At 55.2% G+C, this 20,425-nt stretch overlaps 3 protein-coding genes across 6 annotated transcripts; 1 reads left to right on the plus strand and 2 right to left on the minus strand.

The window, feature by feature from the left end:
* Positions 1-352: 352 nt before the first annotated feature.
* SLC30A2 (solute carrier family 30 member 2) lies at positions 353-2,675 on the minus strand. The gene is made up of 8 exons (XM_074926167.1): positions 2,617-2,675; positions 2,230-2,429; positions 1,797-1,943; positions 1,372-1,525; positions 1,117-1,273; positions 829-934; positions 595-729; positions 353-498 (listed from the first exon to the last, which is right to left on the minus strand). Exons 1-8 carry the CDS (start codon positions 2,664-2,666, stop codon positions 353-355), a joined length of 1,095 nt encoding a protein of 364 aa, XP_074782268.1. The 5' UTR covers positions 2,667-2,675.
* Positions 2,676-3,624: 949 nt separating this feature from the next.
* Positions 3,625-7,294, minus strand: TRIM63 (tripartite motif containing 63). 2 transcript variants are annotated; one of them, XM_074925876.1, is made up of 9 exons: positions 7,105-7,294; positions 6,818-6,984; positions 5,423-5,588; positions 5,025-5,120; positions 4,617-4,850; positions 4,476-4,498; positions 4,169-4,293; positions 3,987-4,064; positions 3,625-3,882 (listed from the first exon to the last, which is right to left on the minus strand). In XM_074925876.1, the coding sequence occupies exons 1-9, from the start codon at positions 7,261-7,263 to the stop codon at positions 3,869-3,871; spliced, it is 1,062 nt and encodes a 353-aa protein (XP_074781977.1). In that variant the 5' UTR covers positions 7,264-7,294; the 3' UTR covers positions 3,625-3,868. The 2 variants fall into 2 exon arrangements, with proteins under 2 accessions (XP_074781977.1, XP_074781975.1); XM_074925874.1 differs by having other exon boundaries at positions 5,423-5,591.
* Positions 7,295-10,522: 3,228 nt separating this feature from the next.
* Positions 10,523-19,430, plus strand: PDIK1L (PDLIM1 interacting kinase 1 like). Of its 3 annotated transcripts, XM_074925915.1 has the most exons (4): positions 10,523-10,577; positions 11,611-12,634; positions 12,732-13,033; positions 15,776-19,430. In XM_074925915.1, exons 3-4 carry the CDS (start codon positions 12,749-12,751, stop codon positions 16,514-16,516), a joined length of 1,026 nt encoding a protein of 341 aa, XP_074782016.1. In that variant the 5' UTR covers positions 10,523-10,577; positions 11,611-12,634; positions 12,732-12,748; the 3' UTR covers positions 16,517-19,430. The 3 variants fall into 3 exon arrangements, with proteins under 3 accessions (XP_074782016.1, XP_074782015.1, XP_074782017.1); XM_074925914.1 differs by having other exon boundaries at positions 11,611-13,033; XM_074925916.1 differs by lacking the exon at positions 11,611-12,634 and having other exon boundaries at positions 10,525-10,577.
* Positions 19,431-20,425: the final 995 nt, after the last annotated feature.

A 20,425-nucleotide genomic window follows, 5' to 3' on the forward strand; every position in this document is an offset into this window, starting at 1 on the left:
TCCCTCCCCCCAGGCTGGGATGGGTCCCCCCACAGCCCCAGGCCACCCCAGCACCCCACTGCCTCGCAGCGCTCCCCAGAGAAGGGGAAAGAGTTGTTTCAGTTTCATTTCCCCACCAGTTGACTAGAAATAGGGAAAATTAAGGCTGCTGGCCTCCAACAGCTGCTCTCCTCCGGCCACCGCAGCCGTGGGTCCGTCCTTGATGGCTTCACTCCGAGCAGACACCTGAGATAACGCCCGGCGCCGCCAGACCCAACATCCCCCACTGCGCACACCCAGCCCTTTGTTCCACTTTATTTTCCACGCATGAGAAGTCCCTCTCAGAACACGAGGGGGCTGCCGGGGTGGGCGCTCAGTCGCGGGGGGGCTGGCACTCCCGGCAGTCCCGCATCTCTTCGGAGTAGCTCTCCACCTGGATGGTGGTGGTGTGGAAGCGGAAGGTGCCCTGCAGCCGGGAGCTGGCCTCCTCCAGCACCTCCTGCGCGCTGGCGCCCGCGTCTGCAAGGAGCAAGGGAGGGGATGTTGGGGTGTGAGTGAACCCCGAATCCCTCCCCGTCACCCCCTCCGTCGCTCCGCCGGGGAGCGGTGACTCACTGATGGCGATGTGCACCGAGAGCAGCGGCTGCGCGGCCGTCAGCGCCCAGATGTGGAGGCTGTGCACGGCCTCCACCCCCGCCACCGCCAGCAGCGTCTCCCGCACGGCGTTGAAGTCCATCCCTTTGGGGGTACCTGAGGAGGGAGAGCCATGGGTGCTGGGGGGAGACGGGGGATGCGGCACCCATGGGTGGCCCCCACAACCCAGATCCCACCCCCCCGGCGAGTCTCTACCCTCCATGAGGACGAGGAGGACGTCGCGGAGGATGGTCAGCGTCGTCCCCAGAACCAGTGCGGAGAAGAGGAAGGTGCAGATGGGATCCACGTACTTGTACTCGGGCTGGAGGGGAGGGGGGAGAGGGTGAGGCCCCTCCAGTGCTGTCACCCCACCCCAAATCCTCATCGGCACCAGCAGGGAGGAGACACAGGCCCCTCCATCTCGCCCCTGTGCCTGGCCAGGGCTGGCAGAAGCCACTGTCCCCGAGTCCCCAACATCCCCTTTGCCCCCGTGACAACCCATACCTTAAAAAAGATGATGTAGGACGCGATGAGGACGCCGACGCTCTGCAGCAGATCCCCCACGACGTGGACGAAGGCAGCACGGACGCTGGCGTTGGGCTGCTCGCTGGCTGCCCCGTGGCTGTGCCCGTGGCCCGTCTGGTGCAGAGCCACCCCCATCCTGCGGGCAGGGCAGCGGTGACATCCCCAGGGCCACTGGGCATGGGGGGTGTGGGGGGACGGGGACACTCGGGGAGGGCGAGACCCGGCCGTACGTACACGATGTTGACGGCCACGGCGCAGGCGGAGGTGATGAGCATGACGTTGCCTTCGATGTCGTAGTTGTCCGAGAGCAAACGCTGGGCCGCCAGATAGACGAGGACACCCGTCACCACCCAGATGGAGAGCACGGAGAGCAGGGCCCCCAGGATCTCTGCAGAGACACCCCACGCACCCCACATTGCTGCTTCGCCATCACACCGAGCCTGAGCACCCCCCTGCTCCCCCTCCCCAGTAGCACCGGGGTTCGGGGTGGGCACCCAGCACCCATCCCCAGGGTTGCTCCCTGCATGAGGATGTTGGTGCCTCTGCCCTGGCTCCCCACGCTCCCCAGGGCTCCCCGAGGCACCCTGGGATGCTCCAAGTGCTCCCTGGGGTCCCCAGAAGCTGGGTGACAGCCCCCAGGGTTGGTGTCACCCCATTACCTGCCCGATGCCAGCCGAAGTTCATGGTTTTGGTGGGGGGGCGTGAGGACACCCAGAGAGCAAAGAGGCTGATCATGATGCTGGCGAAGTCTGTCAGGAGGTGGGCTGCGTCTGTCAGGATGGCCAGGCTGTGGGCCAGGTACCCCCCTGTGGAGAGGGGACATCGGGGTGGCATCGGGGGGAGATGTCCCACCAGAGGGGGCAGGGGGGGGAGCGGTTGTCCCACCGTGGGGAGGGTCCCACCCAGACCAGGTCACCCTGAACCACAGTGGGGACCCCACTGGGTGCTTCAACCCACTGAAAAGCAACAGGGAGCCCTGCCCGCACCCTGCCTGCACCCACAACGGGCAGCCAGGACACGAGGGGCTGCGGGCAGCCACTCGGGGTGCCCCCGTGGGGACCACCCCGCCCGGAGCCTGCGCCCACCACTCACCCACGGCTTCCCCCACCATGAAGACAAGGCAGATGCCAGCAGCCAGGTAAAGCTTCCTGCGTGCCCGCTGCTGCTGGCCGGGGTGGCCAGCGGCCCCCCGTGCGTGGCAGTGCTGGCCGCGCCGTGCCCCCAGCTCCAGGGCGGGCGCCTGTCCCTGCACCGAGTTGTGCCCGTTCTTAGGCGCGGCCCCCAGGTAGGACCTGCTGGGGAAAGGGGTGGTCGGGGGCTGAAGTGGGGAGCCTGGGACAATTCTGGGGAGCGCCTTGGCCCCTGAACGCTCCCCCCCGGCCCCTTCTCCAGCCAGACGCCTCCAGGGGACCCCACCTGGGAGCCTCACGGGAAAGAGGAGACACCACATCCCCAGCTCCCCCCCCGGGCATTCCCTACCCGCCTGCGCCCTCGCTCAGCAGGTGCCGCTTCTCCTCGCCGGCTGCCATCCTCCTCCGAGGCGGGGGGGCCGGAGCGGGTGACCCCGGCGTGTGGCCGCCGCCGGTGGCAGCTGGTGGCCTCGGCCCGTGCGAAGCGACCGGGACTCGTGTGCAAAGGCCGGCGGGGGGAGGAGGGGGCCAGGCCGGCTGCAGAGCGCCCGCGGCCGCCCGCCCTGGGGCCCGCTCACCCGGCACCCGGGGGGGCTGCAGAGGGAGCGGGGAGGGGGGGAATTACCCCGGGACCCCGCCATGGGTCCCCTCAGGAACCGCACACCAGGGCGCGGGTGCAGCCCCTGAAGTGGGGAGAGGATGGAGCGTCCCCCTGTCCCCCCTGAAGGCACCAGTGACTCCCCCCACCCCAGGGAGCCCTCGGGTCCCCCCCAGTTTAGATAAGCCTGGGGCCGCCCCCCGCCCCCACGTGTCTGTGACTCCTGCCCACCACCCCGGGGAGCAAGCGCTAATTGCCCTGAGGTTAATTACAGCTGTGGCACAGCCCAGAGCCCTGCTGCGGGCGCTGCCTCAGTTTCCCCTTGGCCAGGCGCCGAGCCAGCCTTACGTTTTCACATCTGTGCCATAGTTTTGCATTCATGGTAGCTTTCTGCAGCCGTGTGAGCTCAGCTCGATGTCAAGTCTGTCCCCATTTTGGGGACTGGCAGAGCCCGGAGCATTCTCACCCCCCACGCCGCATCCCCAAGCCCGGGTGAGCACTGGCCCTGGGCACCCCAGGAGATAAATCCTGCCGGGTGCCTGTTACATCCCCAGGCAGGCGGCCAGGCGCAGGGTGCCAGCGCTACCGAAGGTGCTAATGAGGTCAAAAATTAATTGTTGGACTGGGAGGTGTCCCTCTGCCGTGCCGGGTGCTGGCGGGGACACCAGTGATGGCACCGGCCCAGAAAAACCCACCCAAACCCCAGTGCCCATCGCGGGGCTGGTGAGGTGAGAATGAGAGGCGAGGTGAAAAAAAACATCCAAACCACAGTTTTCTTTACAAAATACACAAAATTCAAATCCATGACAATTATATACAAAACAAAGAAGATATAAAACGTGCGGAATTGTCTGTTTGCACCCGTATAGAAAAGTGTCCCGTGCTGGAGCAGGAGCCAGCTTGTGAGGCCGTCGGCCCCCACATGTGTCCCCCCCACCCTGAGTCCCATCGCCGGACATCCTGTGCCCGCGGCGCTTCTCCTGCGCTGGCAACGTCACTGCGGCTACTGGGGAGTTGCTGGGGGGAAGGATGGGGGAGTCAAGGGGGGTCCAAGCCCCCAAAGCTCCCCCGTGGGTGCTTGAGGGTCCCGGGGAGGTGGGTTCGGCTGTGCCACCCCTTACCTATCACCGTCCTCTCAGGTACCACATCCTCCTCCACTTCTTCTTCCTCCCCATCAAAATACTCCTCGTCTTCCTCAGCTGCAAACAGGCGGCCAAACGTCACCACCGGGAAGGGTGACGGGTGCCACCGGGTCGGTGGGAGTTGGTAAAGGGGCATCGGGGAGGGTCAGGGGCTGAATTACCGGGGTCGAAGTCCAAGGCGCGGACTGCCTCGGCGAGGTGGTCCAGGCTCACCGAGAAGGCGTCCATGCTCTCGTAGCCGTGCTCGATCTTCTCCAGCCTGCCGCCCTTGGAGGCCTCCACGATCCTGAGCAGGGAGAGCACAGCCATGTCCCACCGCCGTCCCCTCACCATGCTGGGGTGCTGGGGTGGGGGGTCGGGGCATCCCCGCACTCGCTGCCTGGGTGCCACCAGCAAAGACCCGCAGCCGAGTCCTGTCTGGCTGCAGGACTGAGGAGCACCAAATTTTCCTCATTTTGGGACACTTACGTTTTAATGAGCTGCTTGGCGTTCTGTAGGGAGAGAGAGGAGAGGTGAGTGAAGCCACGTGGCAGCCACTGGGATGTCCCCAAGCCGGTGGGACCGCGTGCGAGCACCAGCGGGGACAGGGTGGAGGTTTGGGGGTCTCACCATGAGGAAGGCAGCCCCCCCAGTCTCCTCCATGGCCTGAATCGCCGTCTCCACCAGCCGGCTTGACTTCTCCAGCTGCTCCTTGTACTGGCAGATGAGGCCCTGGACGAAGCCCGTCTTGTCACCCTGCTCACGGGTGATGCGCTGCAGCAGCTCCGACTTCTTCTCCTCCAGCAGCGCTGCCAAGGCGTCGAAGCGAGCGCACAGCTCCCGCCTGGCCGCCTCGCTGTTCTCCTGCGGGGACGAGGGGCAAGGGATGCCACGTGTGTGTGTGTCCCTCAGCACCGGCAGCATCCCGGGCGTTTCCCTGCTCTTGGGGGTTCCAGCTCACTTTTGGCCATCCTAAATAGCCCCTGGCTGAGGTTTCACCCCCGTGTTTCGGAGGGCTCCTTTTCTCTCTTTCCTCACCTCAGTGCTCCGGCACGAGTCCTCCAGCTGGGAGATGATGGTCTGGATCCGGTCGTTCCCCGCCACCAACATGGAGATGCAGTTGTTCAGCTCGGTCTGGGCAGGGATAGACAGAAACAGCTTGAACTCCAGCAGGGACAGGGACAGGGACATCTCCCATCCCGACATGGGGATGGGCTGGGCATTGCCTGGCCCCAGCTCTGCTCCCCCCACAAGCTGTAACTGTTCTAAATATAGGCTGTCTCCTGGGCGAAGTCACCCGGGGGCTATTAATACCCCATGAGCGGGTCCCAGTGCTATTTGTGGCTGCCCCAACTCAGCACATCGCCCCAGGACCAGACATGTCCCCCGCAGCCCCCCCCTGTGCTCCCCCCCACCCCCCCCCTTCCCCAAGGCACCTTCTGTCCCTGGAAGATGGTTTGCAGGGGGGCGACCTCGCAGTCCTTGTGGGCACCGAAGACTTTGCACATGGAGCAGGTGGGGACCTCACAGGTGACACAGTAGATGTTGATCCGCTCGTCCTCATGCTCCTTGCACATGGGGTGCTCCCCCTTCTTCAGTGGCCTGCTGGAGAGAGTGGCACGGCTGCGGTGACGTCCCCGTCAGGGTGACATCCCCGTCGGGGTGATGTCCCCAATGCTGTGATGTCCCCAATGCTGTGATGTCCCTGCCGCGATGGTGTCCCCATTGCAGCATCATCCCCACCACGATGACACTCTCCTCGGAGCATCATCCCCACTGCGGTGAAGTCCCCACTGATGCTGCACAGCCACCCCAAAATCAGGTCCCTGGGAAAGAGGCCAGATCCTGGCATAACCCCACACTTGCTCCATCGGGAGCCACTGACTGCTGTGCCTCTGTAAGCCTCAAGCCCAGTAAGCCCCAGTTTAAACCAGTGTGACACTGGGTACAGCAGCAGCCAGCACCAGTAGGCGAGGGGCTCTAGGGAGGCTGCATAAGTGCCTTGATCTTCCAGGATTTATTGTTGACACCCAACGCATGACCGGGGTGGGAGCGCCCAGAAACCTCCGGGGGGTCCCAGCCAAGGGGCAGCAGTCAAATCATCCCCTCTACAGCCAGGTCACCCCCTCTACAGCCAGATCACCCCCTCTACAGCAAGGGGGGACATGGAGACAAGCCAACCCACTGAAGCAAAGGCAGGGCTGGCCCCTCAAGCCCCCCCGGCAGCCGCAGACACCTGCCATGTGCCATCGTCCCTGTCCCCATGGCTCTCAAATAATATTTACAGCAGTTCAGGGAATTTGGCCAGGACCACTGCTCTGCCTTGAGAGCCTGTGACCCCTCTGTCCCCCTCCCCCCCCCCCCCCCAGCTGCCCCTTATCAGCCAGCAGTGCCTGCTGTCACGAGCAGAGCCTGGATTTGTCCCCCACACCCCTTATCTGCCACCGAATGCTCCGGCTGGAGAGTGGGGGGGGTTCAGGACCTGCCCTGCTGCCACACACACCCCCCCCCACACACACCCCCCCCCGGGACCCACCATCCCTCTGAGCCACACAGAGACCCACACTGCTCTGGGCAGCGTGGGGGTTTTGGGTCAGGAGAGGAAGATTTGGATTGGGGATGAAGTTTTGCGTCAGGAGAGGAAGATTTGGATCGGGGACTGTTGAGCCAGTAGAAAAGCCCCCAATTTCTCCCCCAGCTGCAATCTCCTGTGGTCTCAATGATGGTGCTGGGGCTCAGCAGGTGGGTATCCCCATGTCCCTGCGTCCCCATGTCCCCATGTCTCTGCTGGAGCAAGACACAAGCCATGACCCACAGTCGCCTCTGCCCACCTGGAGAACTCCTGCTTGTAGATGTCGATGATGTTCTCCACCAGCAGGTTCCTCTGCAGCCCGTAGACGCCGTGACGGTCCAGCAGCACCTCATGGCGACACGACGGACACCGGAATCGGCCCCCCGAAATCACAGTGCCCCGGCTCTGCCAGTACGGGTTGGCGGCCTGGGAGGGAGAGATGCACATCGGGGAGGTCCATGAGCGTCCCCACAGCACCACGAGCATCCCGGTGACCTCCAACCCTGGGCAGGGGGATGGGAAATGGGCACAAGGACCCCCTCTCACCTGGAAGACGTCGTTGGCACACTTGCGGCAGAGGTTGTGCTGGCAGGGCAGGATCACCACCGGCTTGCTGAACATCTCCAGGCAGATGGGGCAGATGAGCTGCTTCTCCAGGCTGTCCATGGGGCTGCCATCTCGCAGGATACCGGCTTGGAAATCCATTGGCACAACGGTGCACTCCTCTCACCCGCTCTCAGCTGCCGGCAGCACCCCTCATCCCGCTATTTATAAGTCGCTCCCAGTCACGTGGAGCCAAATTGTGACCCGGAGTCCGGTGTCTGGTGGAGATGCAGCACATGTCACATGGGACTGAGCCATCGGGATGCCACCGATGGCAGTAAACAACAAGCTGAGGACAGGCTGTCCGTGAGGCCCTGACTGCCCATGTGCGGCTGCTGGCACACTGAAACCAGAGCTGGAGGGTAAACAGGGCAAGGCTTCGCCCCGGGGCCAAACAGCCGCACACCCCGGGGGACAGCCTGGCCAGATTCTGGGGCTGGGCCCCACAACGACATCAGGGTGGGGGTGTGGAGGGGTAAAAAACCAGCCCCGTGGACATTCTGACATTGTGATGGTGCCAGGAGTGGGGCAGAGTCGAGGCTGGCAGCAGCGGGGGTGGTTTATATGGAGCATTTCTCTTTGCACCCCCAAAATGTGGCCACTGGTGGGGTGCAGACATGCTTCACCAGTGGGTCCCCAGGTTGTGCTTGGAGGGGAGAGGCAGCACCAGGGAGACGCAGCCCCCACGCCTGGCACATGCACCAGGGTCACCCCCTCCCTCCCCGCGCAGGGGCTGGGAGGCTATTTTGCACCCCCAGACATAGGGTGAGCTGCAGGAAGGGCTGCAAGGGCTGCTCCCCATGCTGGTGTGCCCAGCCATGACCCAACCAGCCCCTCTGCTCGGTTGCAAAACCTGACCCAGAAACGGCTGAGGAGGGAGGGGGGACACACGACACAAAACAACCGAGCACAGCCCCTCGGAACCTGCACCCGCCGGGGACAACAGCCCCAGCGCAGCATGCCCGGCCAGGGCGGCGATAAACAGGGTGTCGTGCCAAATGCCAGCGCCTGTCCACAGGGAGACCTGTAAATATTGGCAGCTGCAGGAGGAGAAAGGGGTAATTATAGCACCTATGTGCCACGCTGGGGGGGGACGGGGTGGGGCAGGGTGGTTGGTGGCTGCTGGTGCACCCACAGCGACTGCGGGCAGGAGGGGATGGGCACTGGGGTGCAGGGGTATGTGGGTGCACAAGTACAGGGGTGCATGGGTGCACAAGTGGAGGGATGCGTGGGGTACATGGGTGCACCAGTACAGGGGTAAATGGGTGCTGGGGTGCAGAAGTGCAGGGGTATGGGGGTAGATGGGTGCACTAGTGCATGGGTGTGCGGGTACACGGGTGCATGGGTAAATGGGTGCACAAATGCAGGGGTGCAGGGGTTCGTGGGTGCAGGGGTAGGTGGGTGCACAGGTAAATGGGTACACAGGGTATGTGGGTGCAGCAGCCCAGGGTTTCATGGGTGCAGGGGTACACTGGTGGATAGGTACAGGGATTCGCGGGTGCAGGGGTACACGGGTCCATGGGTGCAGGGCGGGGGAGGCCCATGGGTGCACAGAGCCTGTTTTCGGTGCAGCCAGACCCCCCCGGGACAGGGCAGCCCCCACAGCTGGTCTGGGTGCTCCTTCCGGGCAGGCTCACATGTCGGCCAAGTGACTGTGCTGGGATCAGCCAAGCACATCTTGCAAAATTGTCCCCGTTTCGGCACTTGGGGCTCTTCCAGGAAGGAACTGGCACGGAAGCAGGGCTGGCTGGGCACTCGGGAGGGCAGCGGGGGGGTCAGCCGCCGACCGGAGCCAGGATTGGGGCACCCACATGGGCACCCATCCCCACGGCCGGGGGGTGGCATTGATTAACTGATTGCTTCTGGACTCGATTAAGGGGATTCGCGGGAACGGAGGGGTTGTAATGCCCTAATCAGCTTTCAAAATCCACAAGGGGTTCGTCGGGCCCTAATTGGCTTGGAGCAGCTTAGGCAGGACCCCGAGGCGCTAATCACCACCGGGCTCCTTCCCAATTAACCCAGGAGAGGTGTGAGAGAGCACGGTGCTCTGGCTGGAGCGTATGTGAACAGCCTCTTCTTGATGTCTGCAGGGCTCTGAGCAGCGGCCGGCCCTGGCTTCTCCCAAAACAGCTGCGACAGCCCTTGGGTCGAGGGGACAGCAGCCGGGAGGGTGGTGGCAGGAGCCTCATGGCCCCCCAAGCCTGTGTATGGGGGGGCACCTCCAGCCCTGCAGCCTGCAGAGGAGAGGCAGAGAGTAGGGAGCAGCACGGGGGGATGGCTCTCTGCCAGGACCTGTGCCACTGTCACACAAAGCCAGACTGCAACCAAAGGTGTGAGGGACTCTACTAATTATTTTTTTTTTCTTCATGCCAAGCAATAAATTAATGAAAATTACAGATCTCTCCCTGGGTGAACATGAGCCAGCAGTGTGCCCTGGTGGCCAAGGCAGCCAGTGGTATCCTGGCTTCTGTTAGCACTGGCGTGGCCAGCAGGGACAGGGAAGGGATCTGAGCCCTGGGCTCGGCACTGGGGAGGCCGCCCCTCGATGAGGGGGTTCAGTTTTGGGCCCCTCACCCCAAAAAGGCCATTGAATGACTCGAGCGTGGCCAGAGAAGGGCAACGGAGCTGGGGCAGGGTCTGGAGCACAGGTCTGCTGGGGAGCGGCTGGGGGAACTGGGGGGGTTCAGTCTGGAGAAGAGGAGGCTGAGGGGAGACCTCCTGGCCCTCTGCAACTCCCTGCCAGGAGGGGGCAGAGAGGGGGGATGAGTCTCTGGAGCCAAGGCCCCAGCGCCAGGCCCCGAGGGAATGGCCTCAAGCTGCCCAGGGCAGGGTCAGGCTGGCTCTGAGGAAGGATTTCTGTGCAGAAGGGGCTGTTGGGCGTTGGAATGGGCTGCCCAGGGCAGGGGGGAGTCCCCGGGATCCCTGGAGGGGTTGAAGAGTCGGGCTGAGCCAGCGCTGAGGGATCTGGGGGAGTTGGGAACGGTCAGGGGGAGGGTCATGGTTGGGCTGGAGGAGCTGCAGGGGCTTTTCCAGCCCGGATGAGTCTGGGTTCTGTGAAAAAAGCGGAGGGCCGTTATTGCCGGGGGAGGTGAGCGCAGCGGCGGGGGATGCAAGGGCAGGGCCGGAGCAGCCGGGCTGCGGGGGACAAGGCGGGGGGACAAGGCGGGGGGACACCACCCGCCGCCCATCGCCGTGCGGGGCCGGCGGCACCGGCCGCGCGCGCCGCCGCGCCAGCGCGGGAACTGCGCGCGCGCCGTCCCGCAGGCCGCCTCCGCCGCCGGCCAATCAGAGGGCGGTGTCACGGAGGAGGGGGCGTGTCCGAGGCGGGGGCGTGGCGGCGGCGGCGCAGGGCAGGAGGGGGCGGGGGGAGCCCTATAATGGCGGCCGGGCGGAGGCGGCGCGGCGGCGGCGCTGAGGTAACGCGGCGCTCGGCCCGGAACGCGTCCGGGTGGTCACCGCAGGGCGTCATAGTGGTGGGGGCCGCGCCGGGCCCAGCCTAGCAACCCGCTGCGGGGTTCCCCGGCCCGGCTGCGCGCGGGGGCTGTGGGCGGCCCGGGTACCTGCTGAGGCCCGCAGCGAGCGGCGCCGCGGTAGTTTCCCTCTGGAGCGAGGTTCCCCCTCGGTGCGGGTGGGGTCCCGGTGTGACAGCGGCTTGCAGGGCCTCCCTGGAGGAGCAGGGTGAAGAGGTGCGGGGGGGGATAATTAATTTTATTCTGTAATTGCTGCTTACGAGGGAGGGAGAGCTCTTCCCCCGCCAGGCGCCGGCTGCAGGCTCCCAGGCCCGCAGGAGGGTGCGGGGCCGGGCCCGGCCTGTTTGCTTTGCCCTGCTCGGCCTGTGGCCTCCCTGTGCCAGGGCCCTCAGCTTGGCATGAGCTGCCCTGGGGAGCGGGCGGCGCTTCTCCTCGGCTTGGGCAATAAACCTCGGTGGCATTTCCAGGCCGGCCTGGCCCGCCGGGGGGGGTGAAGGAAGGCAGGTAGCGACCCCGGCCCTTGGCAGAATGACAGCTCCTCTCTGGTAACAGCACACAGCCAGCTGCCTCTAAACGGGGGGGGCGGTGCATTTTCTGCTCACTTCGAACTTGCTGTGATAGTGCTTGAGTAATACAGTCTCTTCCTCAGGAAATATTTGGCCGCTGGTGAGGTTACAGATCCTGCTCTTCTCCCCGGTGTGGGAGGGGCTGTGGGCCCATCAGATGTTAAGGTGCAGGCTGTAATCTTAACCTGTTCCTCAGGGTCACGCTGCAGGTGCAGGCCTAATGCCTCTTGTGAGCAGAATCTCATGGTAATGTGTTTTTTTAGGCACATCACACTTTAGTTCAAAATATTCTGGTAAATGTTCATCACAGAACTTTGCTGAAAGGTTGAAATGTCTGTGTGGTATTTCCCTGAGACTGATGATACCTCTTTTTCTCTCTCTTTTTCTTTTTTCTTTTTTTATAAAAACAAAAGTACCTAAACCAGTGGAAATAATTGGAAGCTTCCTACTAATAACAGCCTGTTTCAGTGTGGTCCTTACTGCCTGCTTTACTGACATAGAGAATGACATATATTACTGGCAGTCTCACAAACTATTTTAGTTCTATTAGCTGTGATTTTTTTTGTTGTTATTTTTCCATTTCACTCCATTTGACCAGTGATAATTGGCTAGCCAAACTTTTTTTTTTTCCTGTCTATAGTCAGTGTCCTATTTTTGGTTTGTTTGTGTGAAGATGGTGCTGGTGTGTTTTGGTTTATAATCTTCCAGGGAAGTGTGCAGGGAGGGTCATAAACCTGTAGTAGTGTTTGGTGCCTTTTTTTTTTTTGGTGTGTCTCTTGTTTTACTTCATAGAGCAATATCGTAACTTTCGTCCTTGGCCTGTTGAGCAAAAGTGAAAATTAGATGCTGGGTACAAACTTCTTCAATCAGTTACCCTTTTTAACTTTTTGTAACTGTAGACACCTCGTTCAGAGGAGACTAGGTGAAAAATCATAGTAACATCAAAAAATAAATTGGAAGCGATCCAAAGCATCCTCTTGTCTTAGTTATCAGTAAAAGAATTTAATGATTAAATTATATCAAACATATACAATCACCTCCATAAAAGGCAGTGTTAATTAAATCTGTTACTGCCCAACCACAGGCTTCAGCTAGAACCTTTTCTCTGCTATCCCAGGCGTGGATGGAGAGCATGATACCACACTGTTATTCCCACAGATGTTCACAGAAGACACTGAGAGAAAGGAGCAGGAGCATACACGATAGTCCTGCCTCGGCACAGTACAAGTCTAGGTTTGAATTGTTGCCACCTTGAAAACTGGGCTGTATTTGAAATCGTAAATTAATCCCGCCAAAATGATGTAATTTCACTTTTAACAAGTCCGTGGCAACAGGTACAGGTTTACAGAATAGCTTCTGGAATGTTCTAGCACTCGAATGCAGCGTTGCATTCAGTGTAACGCTCGGAGGTGCTGCCCTGTTAATTGCAGGCTTTTGGTAGGCCTGATACCGCTGCCCCAAGCCCTATGGGGGAAAATACAGCCCAGTTCTTGTTCATAAGTTTTAGTTCTGTGGGTTTTTCCCCCTTCCCCAGAACCCTTGATCTTGAAGATGGTGAGTAGCCAGCCTAAGTACGATCTAATACGGGAGGTTGGTCGTGGCAGTTATGGTGTGGTGTACGAAGCAGTCGTCAGGAAGACCTCTGCCCGGGTCGCGGTGAAAAAGATTCGGTGCCATGCTCCAGAGAACGTGGAACTAGCTCTGCGTGAGTTCTGGGCACTTAGCAGTATCAAGAGCCAGCATCCCAACGTCATTCACCTGGAGGAGTGCATCTTGCAGAAAGATGGTATGGTGCAGAAGATGTCCCATGGCTCCAGTTCCTCCCTTTATTTACAGGTACATGAAGCTGAGGTAATGGGGTGGAAGTACTTAATATGGATATGTAGCTGGGAGGGAAGGAGGTGGGTAGCTAAGATTTTTTTTTTTTTTGAGGTATGCTTAGTTAGAAGAGGGTATTGTTTGCATTGATGACACCCAAAAAACCCTATATATCTTTAAAGGAGCGTATCTATTGAACAGTCACCTCTGCCTTGTAATTTGAAGCCATGCCACTAAGACTCCAGGATTTTTTTTTAAAAATGCAAATCTGCTCTGATAATGTGAGGAAACACCATAGGTAAAGCAGAAGGGAGGTGCAGACTGTTGTATTACCTGGGAGAAGCCCTGCTGCAGGGTTAATGAGCAGACACATACTAATGTCTTGGGACAGAGCTCTGAAGAATTTCTTAATCTTGGATGTCCTTGGAAGAGGAAGTAACCTTCTTGCTTTAGGAAGCCAACACTTAAAATTCTTTCAGAAATAATAAGCAATTGGTAGCATGTGGTGAGCTGTTTTCTGAATAAATAAATATTAATCGCTTCAAAGAGAGGTAGAGGTATGATAAGTAAGGGAATAAATACTGCTTCCCCTGAGTGACTACTGAAAGTGTCCTTTAAGTTGCCTTTTAAGTTTGAAGATGCATCTTTTTGAAGAATAAGTAGCTCCGGGAAGACTTTGAAAGATGATCTGATTCATTCCCCTGTCAAGAGGCTGCCCCAACTATAAATCATCCCCTGGCAGAAATTTGTGTCTCTGGTTTAAAAAGTCAGTAGCCTGCTCAATGTTTGTTGTGTTATCCCTAGTCAGCTTTTTTTTCCTTTCGGTTTTTATTGTTGTCGTTCTTGCATGTCTAATGTAGGACCTTTTGTTACTGAACACTCATCTGACAGCCCTTCAGGGCTGTGCAGATCCCGTTGTGCAGAGCGCTCTACAAGCCTGAGAAAGAAGGTTCTTGCCTTTGTAAGCTCCCTGTAGCTTGGTAGTCATTACTGCTGGGATTAGGGTAAAATAATACTGACCAGCTCATGTGGGAGAAGTTAGTGCTTTACCTTCCTGGTGGTTAGTGGATCTGTGAGAGATTGCATCAAATTTGTGGACAGCTGTACAGAGAGGAGCTTAAAAAAAAAAAAAAAAAGCAGGGTGGAACTGCAAGGTGGGGAAGAGCTACCAGATCACCTGTGGTATTGGGTTTTGGTGGTAGTGCCTGTTAACTGTGTGGTGTGTAGATCCTCCCTGTGTCAGGTGCAAGCACTACGAATTGTTTTCCTGCTCCAGAGAAGAGCAAAGGGCAGAGCTGAGCTGACTCCAAAGAGCCTGGGATTGCTTTATAATAGCATGTGCTAAAATAGAGAAAATCAGATCTCCCTTGGCTTGCCCTCCCCTCTCCCCACCCCAGGTGATATTACGTTACAGAGCTGAACGGGTGTGTGGAGGCTGGCTGGGACAGGGGTGTTAGTGTCTCCTGAAGGGCTCTGGGGCAGGTGCTTAGCCGGTGTCAGCTGAACTATGGCAGTAAAGGGAGAGTCCTAAACTAGCCTGGTCTTGGTGCTTTGCCACTGTCACAGATGTGGATCTTGTTGTCCTCACGCTCTGAACTGGGCTGCAAGTATGGCTTCTGTAAGGCCGTGTGGAGGGCAGAGCTGTGCGTTGGTGCTCACTTGGCAGAGGAGGCTCCCTGCTGCCCTGTGATACCTTAATCTCACTGTTGCTGGCTATAAACCCTAAATAGGTAGTTTTCTAGTTCTGTCATGGATTTACAGCTTTAACTTGGTCCAGTTTGAGTACTAGTTGTGCTAGTAATGAAAGATAGCTATAAATTGCCAGTGATTTTGCACTTGGAAAAAGTTGCTTTTTTTTAAAGCACTTTAAAATGCTTCTCTAAATATTAATAGCTACCTTAATTTTTGAAAGCTGGTAGGAGCTGTGTTTGGTTTAGTATACATTGGCTTACTACTAACAGAAATAATTGCAAGACTTACCTTCCAGAGCGTGCTAAGAGCCACTTCAGAGGAGCTGAAGAGGCAAATGTGTAGTTGTGTAAACAGAACTAGTAAAACTCATTGCTGTTTTTACTTTTTTTTTTTTTTTGGTATGAAGCAGTTATTAGAACTGGCTGCTTGAGCTACTCACTCCTTATATTCTAGCAAATAGCTCGTGGGTCACGATGGTGGGGAAGGTGTTACGTACAGGAGCTGTTTGGCTCTGCGGGTGCATTAACATTCCTTCCCCTGAGTTAAGGGATCCTGTGTTAACGCTGGCTAGAATACATGAATGTGTAAGGAGTGGAGAACTGGCTTTAAAAACCTATCGCCGGGCTGCTTCATCAGTGGAGGACAAATACAATCCCCAGGCACTGTACAGAGTTACTTGTTGAGACTTTGTACGTTAAAGTTGTTAGCAGAGTGGGTGGGACAGGCTTTGCTGGGGTGGGACACTGTCCAGCTGAAACAGATGGGAGTGCAATGGCCATTTAGTATCTCTCAAAATACTGTTATCTGGGTCTAGCTCTAGTCTCTGGGCAGGAGCCGTGAACTTGATATGCTTCGCACGCATGAAAATAAGAAGGCTGTCAAATACATTGTGATGATTTTTTTTTTGTTTTTCTTTTTCATCAGAAATATTGCATAAAGTTTTATTTTTGCCAGTTGTGATATCTTGCTCTCTGGATTGTCGAGAGGAAGATCCAATCTTCACGCATTTTTCCATCATACGTTCTTGTGATCATCAGGTAGTTATGACATTTCTTTTCCTTGTTGCAGCTTGTAGAGACCTCGTTAAAAGGAGAAATAGTCTTTGACCCCAGAAGTGCTTATTACCTCTGGTTTGTAATGGATTTTTGTGATGGAGGAGACATGAACGAGTATCTGTTGTCCCGAAAGCCAAACCGCAAGACCAACACCAGTTTCATGCTTCAGCTCAGCAGCGCGCTGGCATTCCTGCACAAAAATCAGATTATTCATCGTGATCTCAAACCTGACAATATTCTGATATCTCAGAGCAGGATGGATGCTGGTGACTTGGAGCCTACCCTGAAAGTAGCTGATTTTGGGCTGAGCAAGGTATGCTCAGCCTCAGGACAGAATCCTGAGGAACCAGTCAACGTAAATAAGTGTTTTCTATCAACTGCATGTGGGACTGACTTCTATATGGCCCCTGAAGTCTGGGAAGGACACTACACTGCCAAAGCAGACATCTTTGCCTTAGGGATTATAATCTGGGCAATGTTGGAAAGAATCACATTCATAGATACAGAAACAAAGAAAGAACTTCTGGGGAGTTACGTCAAACAGGGGACAGCGATCGTGCCTGTTGGTGAGGCGCTTCTAGAGAACCCTAAAATGGAACTGCTCATCCCCGTCAAGAAAAAATCCATGAACGCTCGAATGAAACAGCTGATCAAGGAAATGCTGGCTGCCAACCCGCAGGACCGACCCGATGCGTTTGAGCTAGAACTGCGATTAGTCAACATAGCTTTTAAAGACAGCAGCTGGGACACGTGACCTGCCGAGTCCCCCCTCTCCATAGAGCTGTTTCTCACCTCACTGATGGTGCAACTTAATGGCAGTAAAAGAATTGAGCCTGAACTCAAACCTGCAGGGTGTAGTTCCTACCAAACCAATCTCTCTCTTGAGTTTCATAAATGATGCCCATGTGAGCTGGCTGCGGTGTTAACGATGAGCTGATGTGTATGATACCAGGATGTTACGTGCAGGTGTAAGATGTGAGGATGTTTGTGTGTGCTGGCTGGAGGTGGGATGTCTTAAAGAGCTGAGGCTTGATTTCCAGCCCTGTGTCACGAAGTAATTTCGTACATTCCGGTTTCCTATGTCAGTATTAGGAACTCTCATGGAAAAAAAGCGATTTGCATGCTGGTAGTGCAAATCTTCAGGCTTTGTACAGTAATTCTGTGTATATAATTACGTATATGAGTGACTGGGAGTGTATGCCACTTTTTCTTAAATTATTTGCTATGGGTCTGAATGATTGGGGTCTGCTTGAAAACTAGGCGAAGAAGATAGATGAGAAGCATTCCTTCTTCTCCAGGCCTGAATAACTTTATTATTTATTTTTATTATCTAATATCAAAGATAGGGTCTGAGACTTGACTTTGTAGACAAAAAAACGCAATGCAAAGGGATCAGCAGTTTCTAAAGTGCTGACATGGCCGAGCTTAGCACTTACAGCTTAATGAGCTCGCCACCGAGGGAGTCAAATAAAAAAATACATGCAGTCAGGTGCTAGCATGTTGGCTAGTTCATCAATCATTCAATTTTGCTTTCTTCTGGTAATCAAATACTTTATTAATCAGTTAATCTACAGTTTCACAACATGCCCTCTACTCTTGTACCTATAACCCAGCAGCACCTGGAGGATTTATAATAGCAGAGTACTGTGGGCTTACTCTGTGGAAAAGTGGATGAGGGAATCCAGCAGCACAGCATGTTCTTTTTAAGATTTCTTCAAAAATATGGTGGCAGCACAGTTTTCCCATTGACTGAATCTAATTAGTAATGCAGGTCATGGCCTCTTCCTTTCTGGCACTGCCCTTAACCTGGTAGTGATGAGGAGATAAGAGAGTGACTGTTTGTCTTGTGGAACACACCTATTCTCAAATACAGGAGAAAACTCAGTAGCCAGCACGTGAAAGGTATCTCTGAGTTGTGTGGCAACCTTGGCTGATTTTTTTTTTAATTTATTTTCCTCCTTTTAAAGAAGTAATTTTTATTTAAAACCATGGATGGTAGGGTGGAAAGCTTTGAAGTAGTTGAAAGGCTGCTTGTGCCCGGCTCTTGTTGCACAGAAGCAGATTGATATGCTGAGAGAGGTTTCGCTGAGGCCACCTGACACCCTACGGCAGACAGAAGCTGCTTTGTAATAGCGTAACACTTTGTTCTTGTGGTGCAGGACCGTGACCTTTCTCATCAATTTGACCTTTTGGGAAAAGTAGAAATGCCTTTAAAGGCAGATATATTAAAGCTGCAAGAAAACCCAGTTTTCTTAATAAAATCAGCTTCATGTTTCTTCCCAAATCTTACCTGAAAACTGCCTTAAGTATTCCTTTCTGTCACTTGCTTCTGGGACACTGTTCCCTCTTAATGCTGTGAGAGCAGTTCTGATCAGTCAGTGTTGGTTCTGCCTGAGTGAATAAACAGCATAAAATATATATATTTTTTTTTTGTCTTCCAAAAGCAAAGGATTCAGTTTCTTCCAAATTTCTGAGGCTTTACAGACTACAAGTCGTTCTTACTGGTGCTGTACAGAGCTGGCAGCAGTTACCCAGGAGGCCTTAGTACTTAATTCTTGTTATTTTGCTTCACTTTGTCATTTAAGGCAAGTTGTCTAAACACTGTTTCTCAGACAAATGCACTCTGCTGTCTCCAAACAAAGTTTACTCTTTCTAAAAGGTGCTATAAAAGTAACTTTCAGAAGACAGTGATCCTGACTAGAGCAGAGCTCCTCGCTTCAGCGTGAAGAGGCAGGGACAGAGCGACTGCAGCCTCGTGCCTGCGCAGACACCCCGGTGTTGCTCCTTCCTTGCAGGGAGCTTAGTCTGTAAAAGAAGACTTGGAGCCTATCTGTGAGTAATGATAAGAAGAAATCAATCTCTTTCTTATGTTCTAGAAGCAGAGATCTGTTTGTTCTCATGTTTTAGCTGAGTTCAGTACAGTTGAAGCCTCGGCTTGTTACTGAAAGGAGGAAAACAAGCCTCTCACTGCCTGTGCCAACACTGTTTCACAGTACTTACATTTCAGCGTGCTCATTCGATGAGTAAAGATTTAAGAGGGTATATCACTTTTCCCTGTTAAACTTGAGAGCTTTTTAAAAATACATTGCTAACTTCCTCCTCTCTTGCACACTGCAAAAGTCAGAATCTACTACAGAATAATCCTACTCACCTCTAAGGTGCTTTGCAAATCGCCTGATTCCCCTCTGAAATATTTCAGAGGGCAAATGCTGAACATGCCTGCCTGCAGTGCAGAAAGGAGTGAATGGCACAGGAAGGTTTTGGGGTTTTTGACTCCCAAAGTGTTTCTTTGCACTGATTGCCACTTTAAAGGGTGGGGGTACCTGAAATCCCTCTCATGGTGCTTAGCCTTGCTCTTGGGTGACACTGTGTGTTTCCTTGTTTAACACTGAATAGTAGTCCTCGAGGTCTGTGTCCTGTTTGATTTCTGTTGTCTGAGGTCTTTGTTTTAAAACTTTTGATAAATCCAATTGTTGTAGCAGCTACAGAGTTATTCACCAGCCTGACACGAAGTCAAGATACTTTTCAGCACTCAGAAAAGATTTTTTTTTTTCAAATCTTTCTTTAAAATTGTAAAATATATTTTATGGAGAATTTATAATGAGGAAAATTGTGTAATTTATTAAGTTCATGACTGTTTTTGAAATAAAAATTGAATTTTGATGATGTTTCTGAACTTTCTACAGAGAAATGCTTTCTTCTCAGTCAGCACAATGTCATCTCGCTGTCAGCAGAGCTACGGAAAGGTTTATTTGCTGTGCTAGGACAGAAGTAAGCTGTAGTACTTCATCACAGTCATCCCGTAAGTGATCCTGGGCTTGTAAAAGGTGCTAGGTTGGCTAATAGCTGTGCTGCTCATCTTCTGTGGGGAGCAGCAGTGCCAAACTTCCACTGGTGTGTAACGTGCTGCTGGAGGACGTGACAGAGCGAGGCCAAACGGGGTGTGAAAACAGAGCCAGCTCCTGGAGCAGCTGAGGTGAATGAACCCTGTCTGTGGGGACCCTGCGGCTCCTGCCGAGCCCTTTGACAATCAAAACAGTGCTCTTCTGGGTGTGCTTCGTTTTCAAAGAGGGGATTAAAGAGTAAAAGCAGCATTCTTGCATCCAGTATGTACTTGTAGTTGTTATTACAAGCAGAGTACCACCCTGGGCTCTAAGGAAATCACTGGCAGGCTCTGCCTACCCCACTACTGGTACTACTGGATTTTTGAGGCTGCAAAGCCTGCGCTGAAGCGAGCCTTTTCCCTCTAGTTCCTGTGTGTGCCGGAGTAGGATTTTACCCAGAAAACAGCCAGCCCTTGCTGTGGGTGGGTGCTGCTGCCCTCCTGAGTGCCCCACAAGCCCCCGTGCAGGGAGCTGAAGGCAGCCCAGTGAACGTGTCTGTGTTTCTCTCTGGTGTGTGTGGGCTGAGCACTGCTGGCTTCATCTGGAGCTGGCACAGGCTGTCGGGGCAGCTCCTGGGGCTGAACCAGGCATAAATGGGTTTCTGGAGGTTTGGGGGGGACCGTGGCCTCCTGGTGTCACAATCCCCAAGAAACCCTTGAGGAAACACACATGATACAAAAGTCTAGTTGTCATTTACATGTTTTAATTAATAGTCCTCTGGAACAAAGGGTGGTGCAGACTGGGAATGGGAATAGTGCAAACTGGGAATTCTGTCAGTT

The sequence above is a fragment of the Athene noctua genome, chromosome 24, assembly GCF_965140245.1.
Source record: "Athene noctua chromosome 24, bAthNoc1.hap1.1, whole genome shotgun sequence".
NCBI classification, from domain to species: Eukaryota; Metazoa; Chordata; class Aves; order Strigiformes; family Strigidae; genus Athene; species Athene noctua.

What these genes read in the sequence shown, in the direction of transcription:
- SLC30A2 (XM_074926167.1), bottom strand. Translation starts at nt 2,666, where the DNA reads ATGGCAGCCGGCGAGGAGAAGCGGCACCTGCTGAGCGAGGGCGCAGGC. An exon ending in CTGAGCGAGGGCGCAGGCGG is followed by an intron (nt 2,430 to 2,616) that starts GTAGGGAATGCC and finishes TTTCCCCAGCAG; the next exon opens with GTCCTACCTGGGGGCCGCGC. An exon ending in CCTACATCATCTTTTTTAAG is followed by an intron (nt 935 to 1,116) that starts GTATGGGTTGTC and finishes CCTCCCCTCCAG; the next exon opens with CCCGAGTACAAGTACGTGGA.
- TRIM63 (XM_074925874.1), bottom strand. Translation starts at nt 7,263, where the DNA reads ATGGATTTCCAAGCCGGTATCCTGCGAGATGGCAGCCCCATGGACAGC. An exon ending in GTGCCAACGACGTCTTCCAG is followed by an intron (nt 6,985 to 7,104) that starts GTGAGAGGGGGT and finishes TCTCCCTCCCAG; the next exon opens with GCCGCCAACCCGTACTGGCA. An exon ending in GGGGGGCTGCCTTCCTCATG is followed by an intron (nt 4,499 to 4,616) that starts GTGAGACCCCCA and finishes CTCTCCCTACAG; the next exon opens with AACGCCAAGCAGCTCATTAA.
- PDIK1L (XM_074925914.1), top strand. Translation starts at nt 12,749, where the DNA reads ATGGTGAGTAGCCAGCCTAAGTACGATCTAATACGGGAGGTTGGTCGT. An exon ending in GTTCCTCCCTTTATTTACAG is followed by an intron (nt 13,034 to 15,775) that starts GTACATGAAGCT and finishes TCCTTGTTGCAG; the next exon opens with CTTGTAGAGACCTCGTTAAA.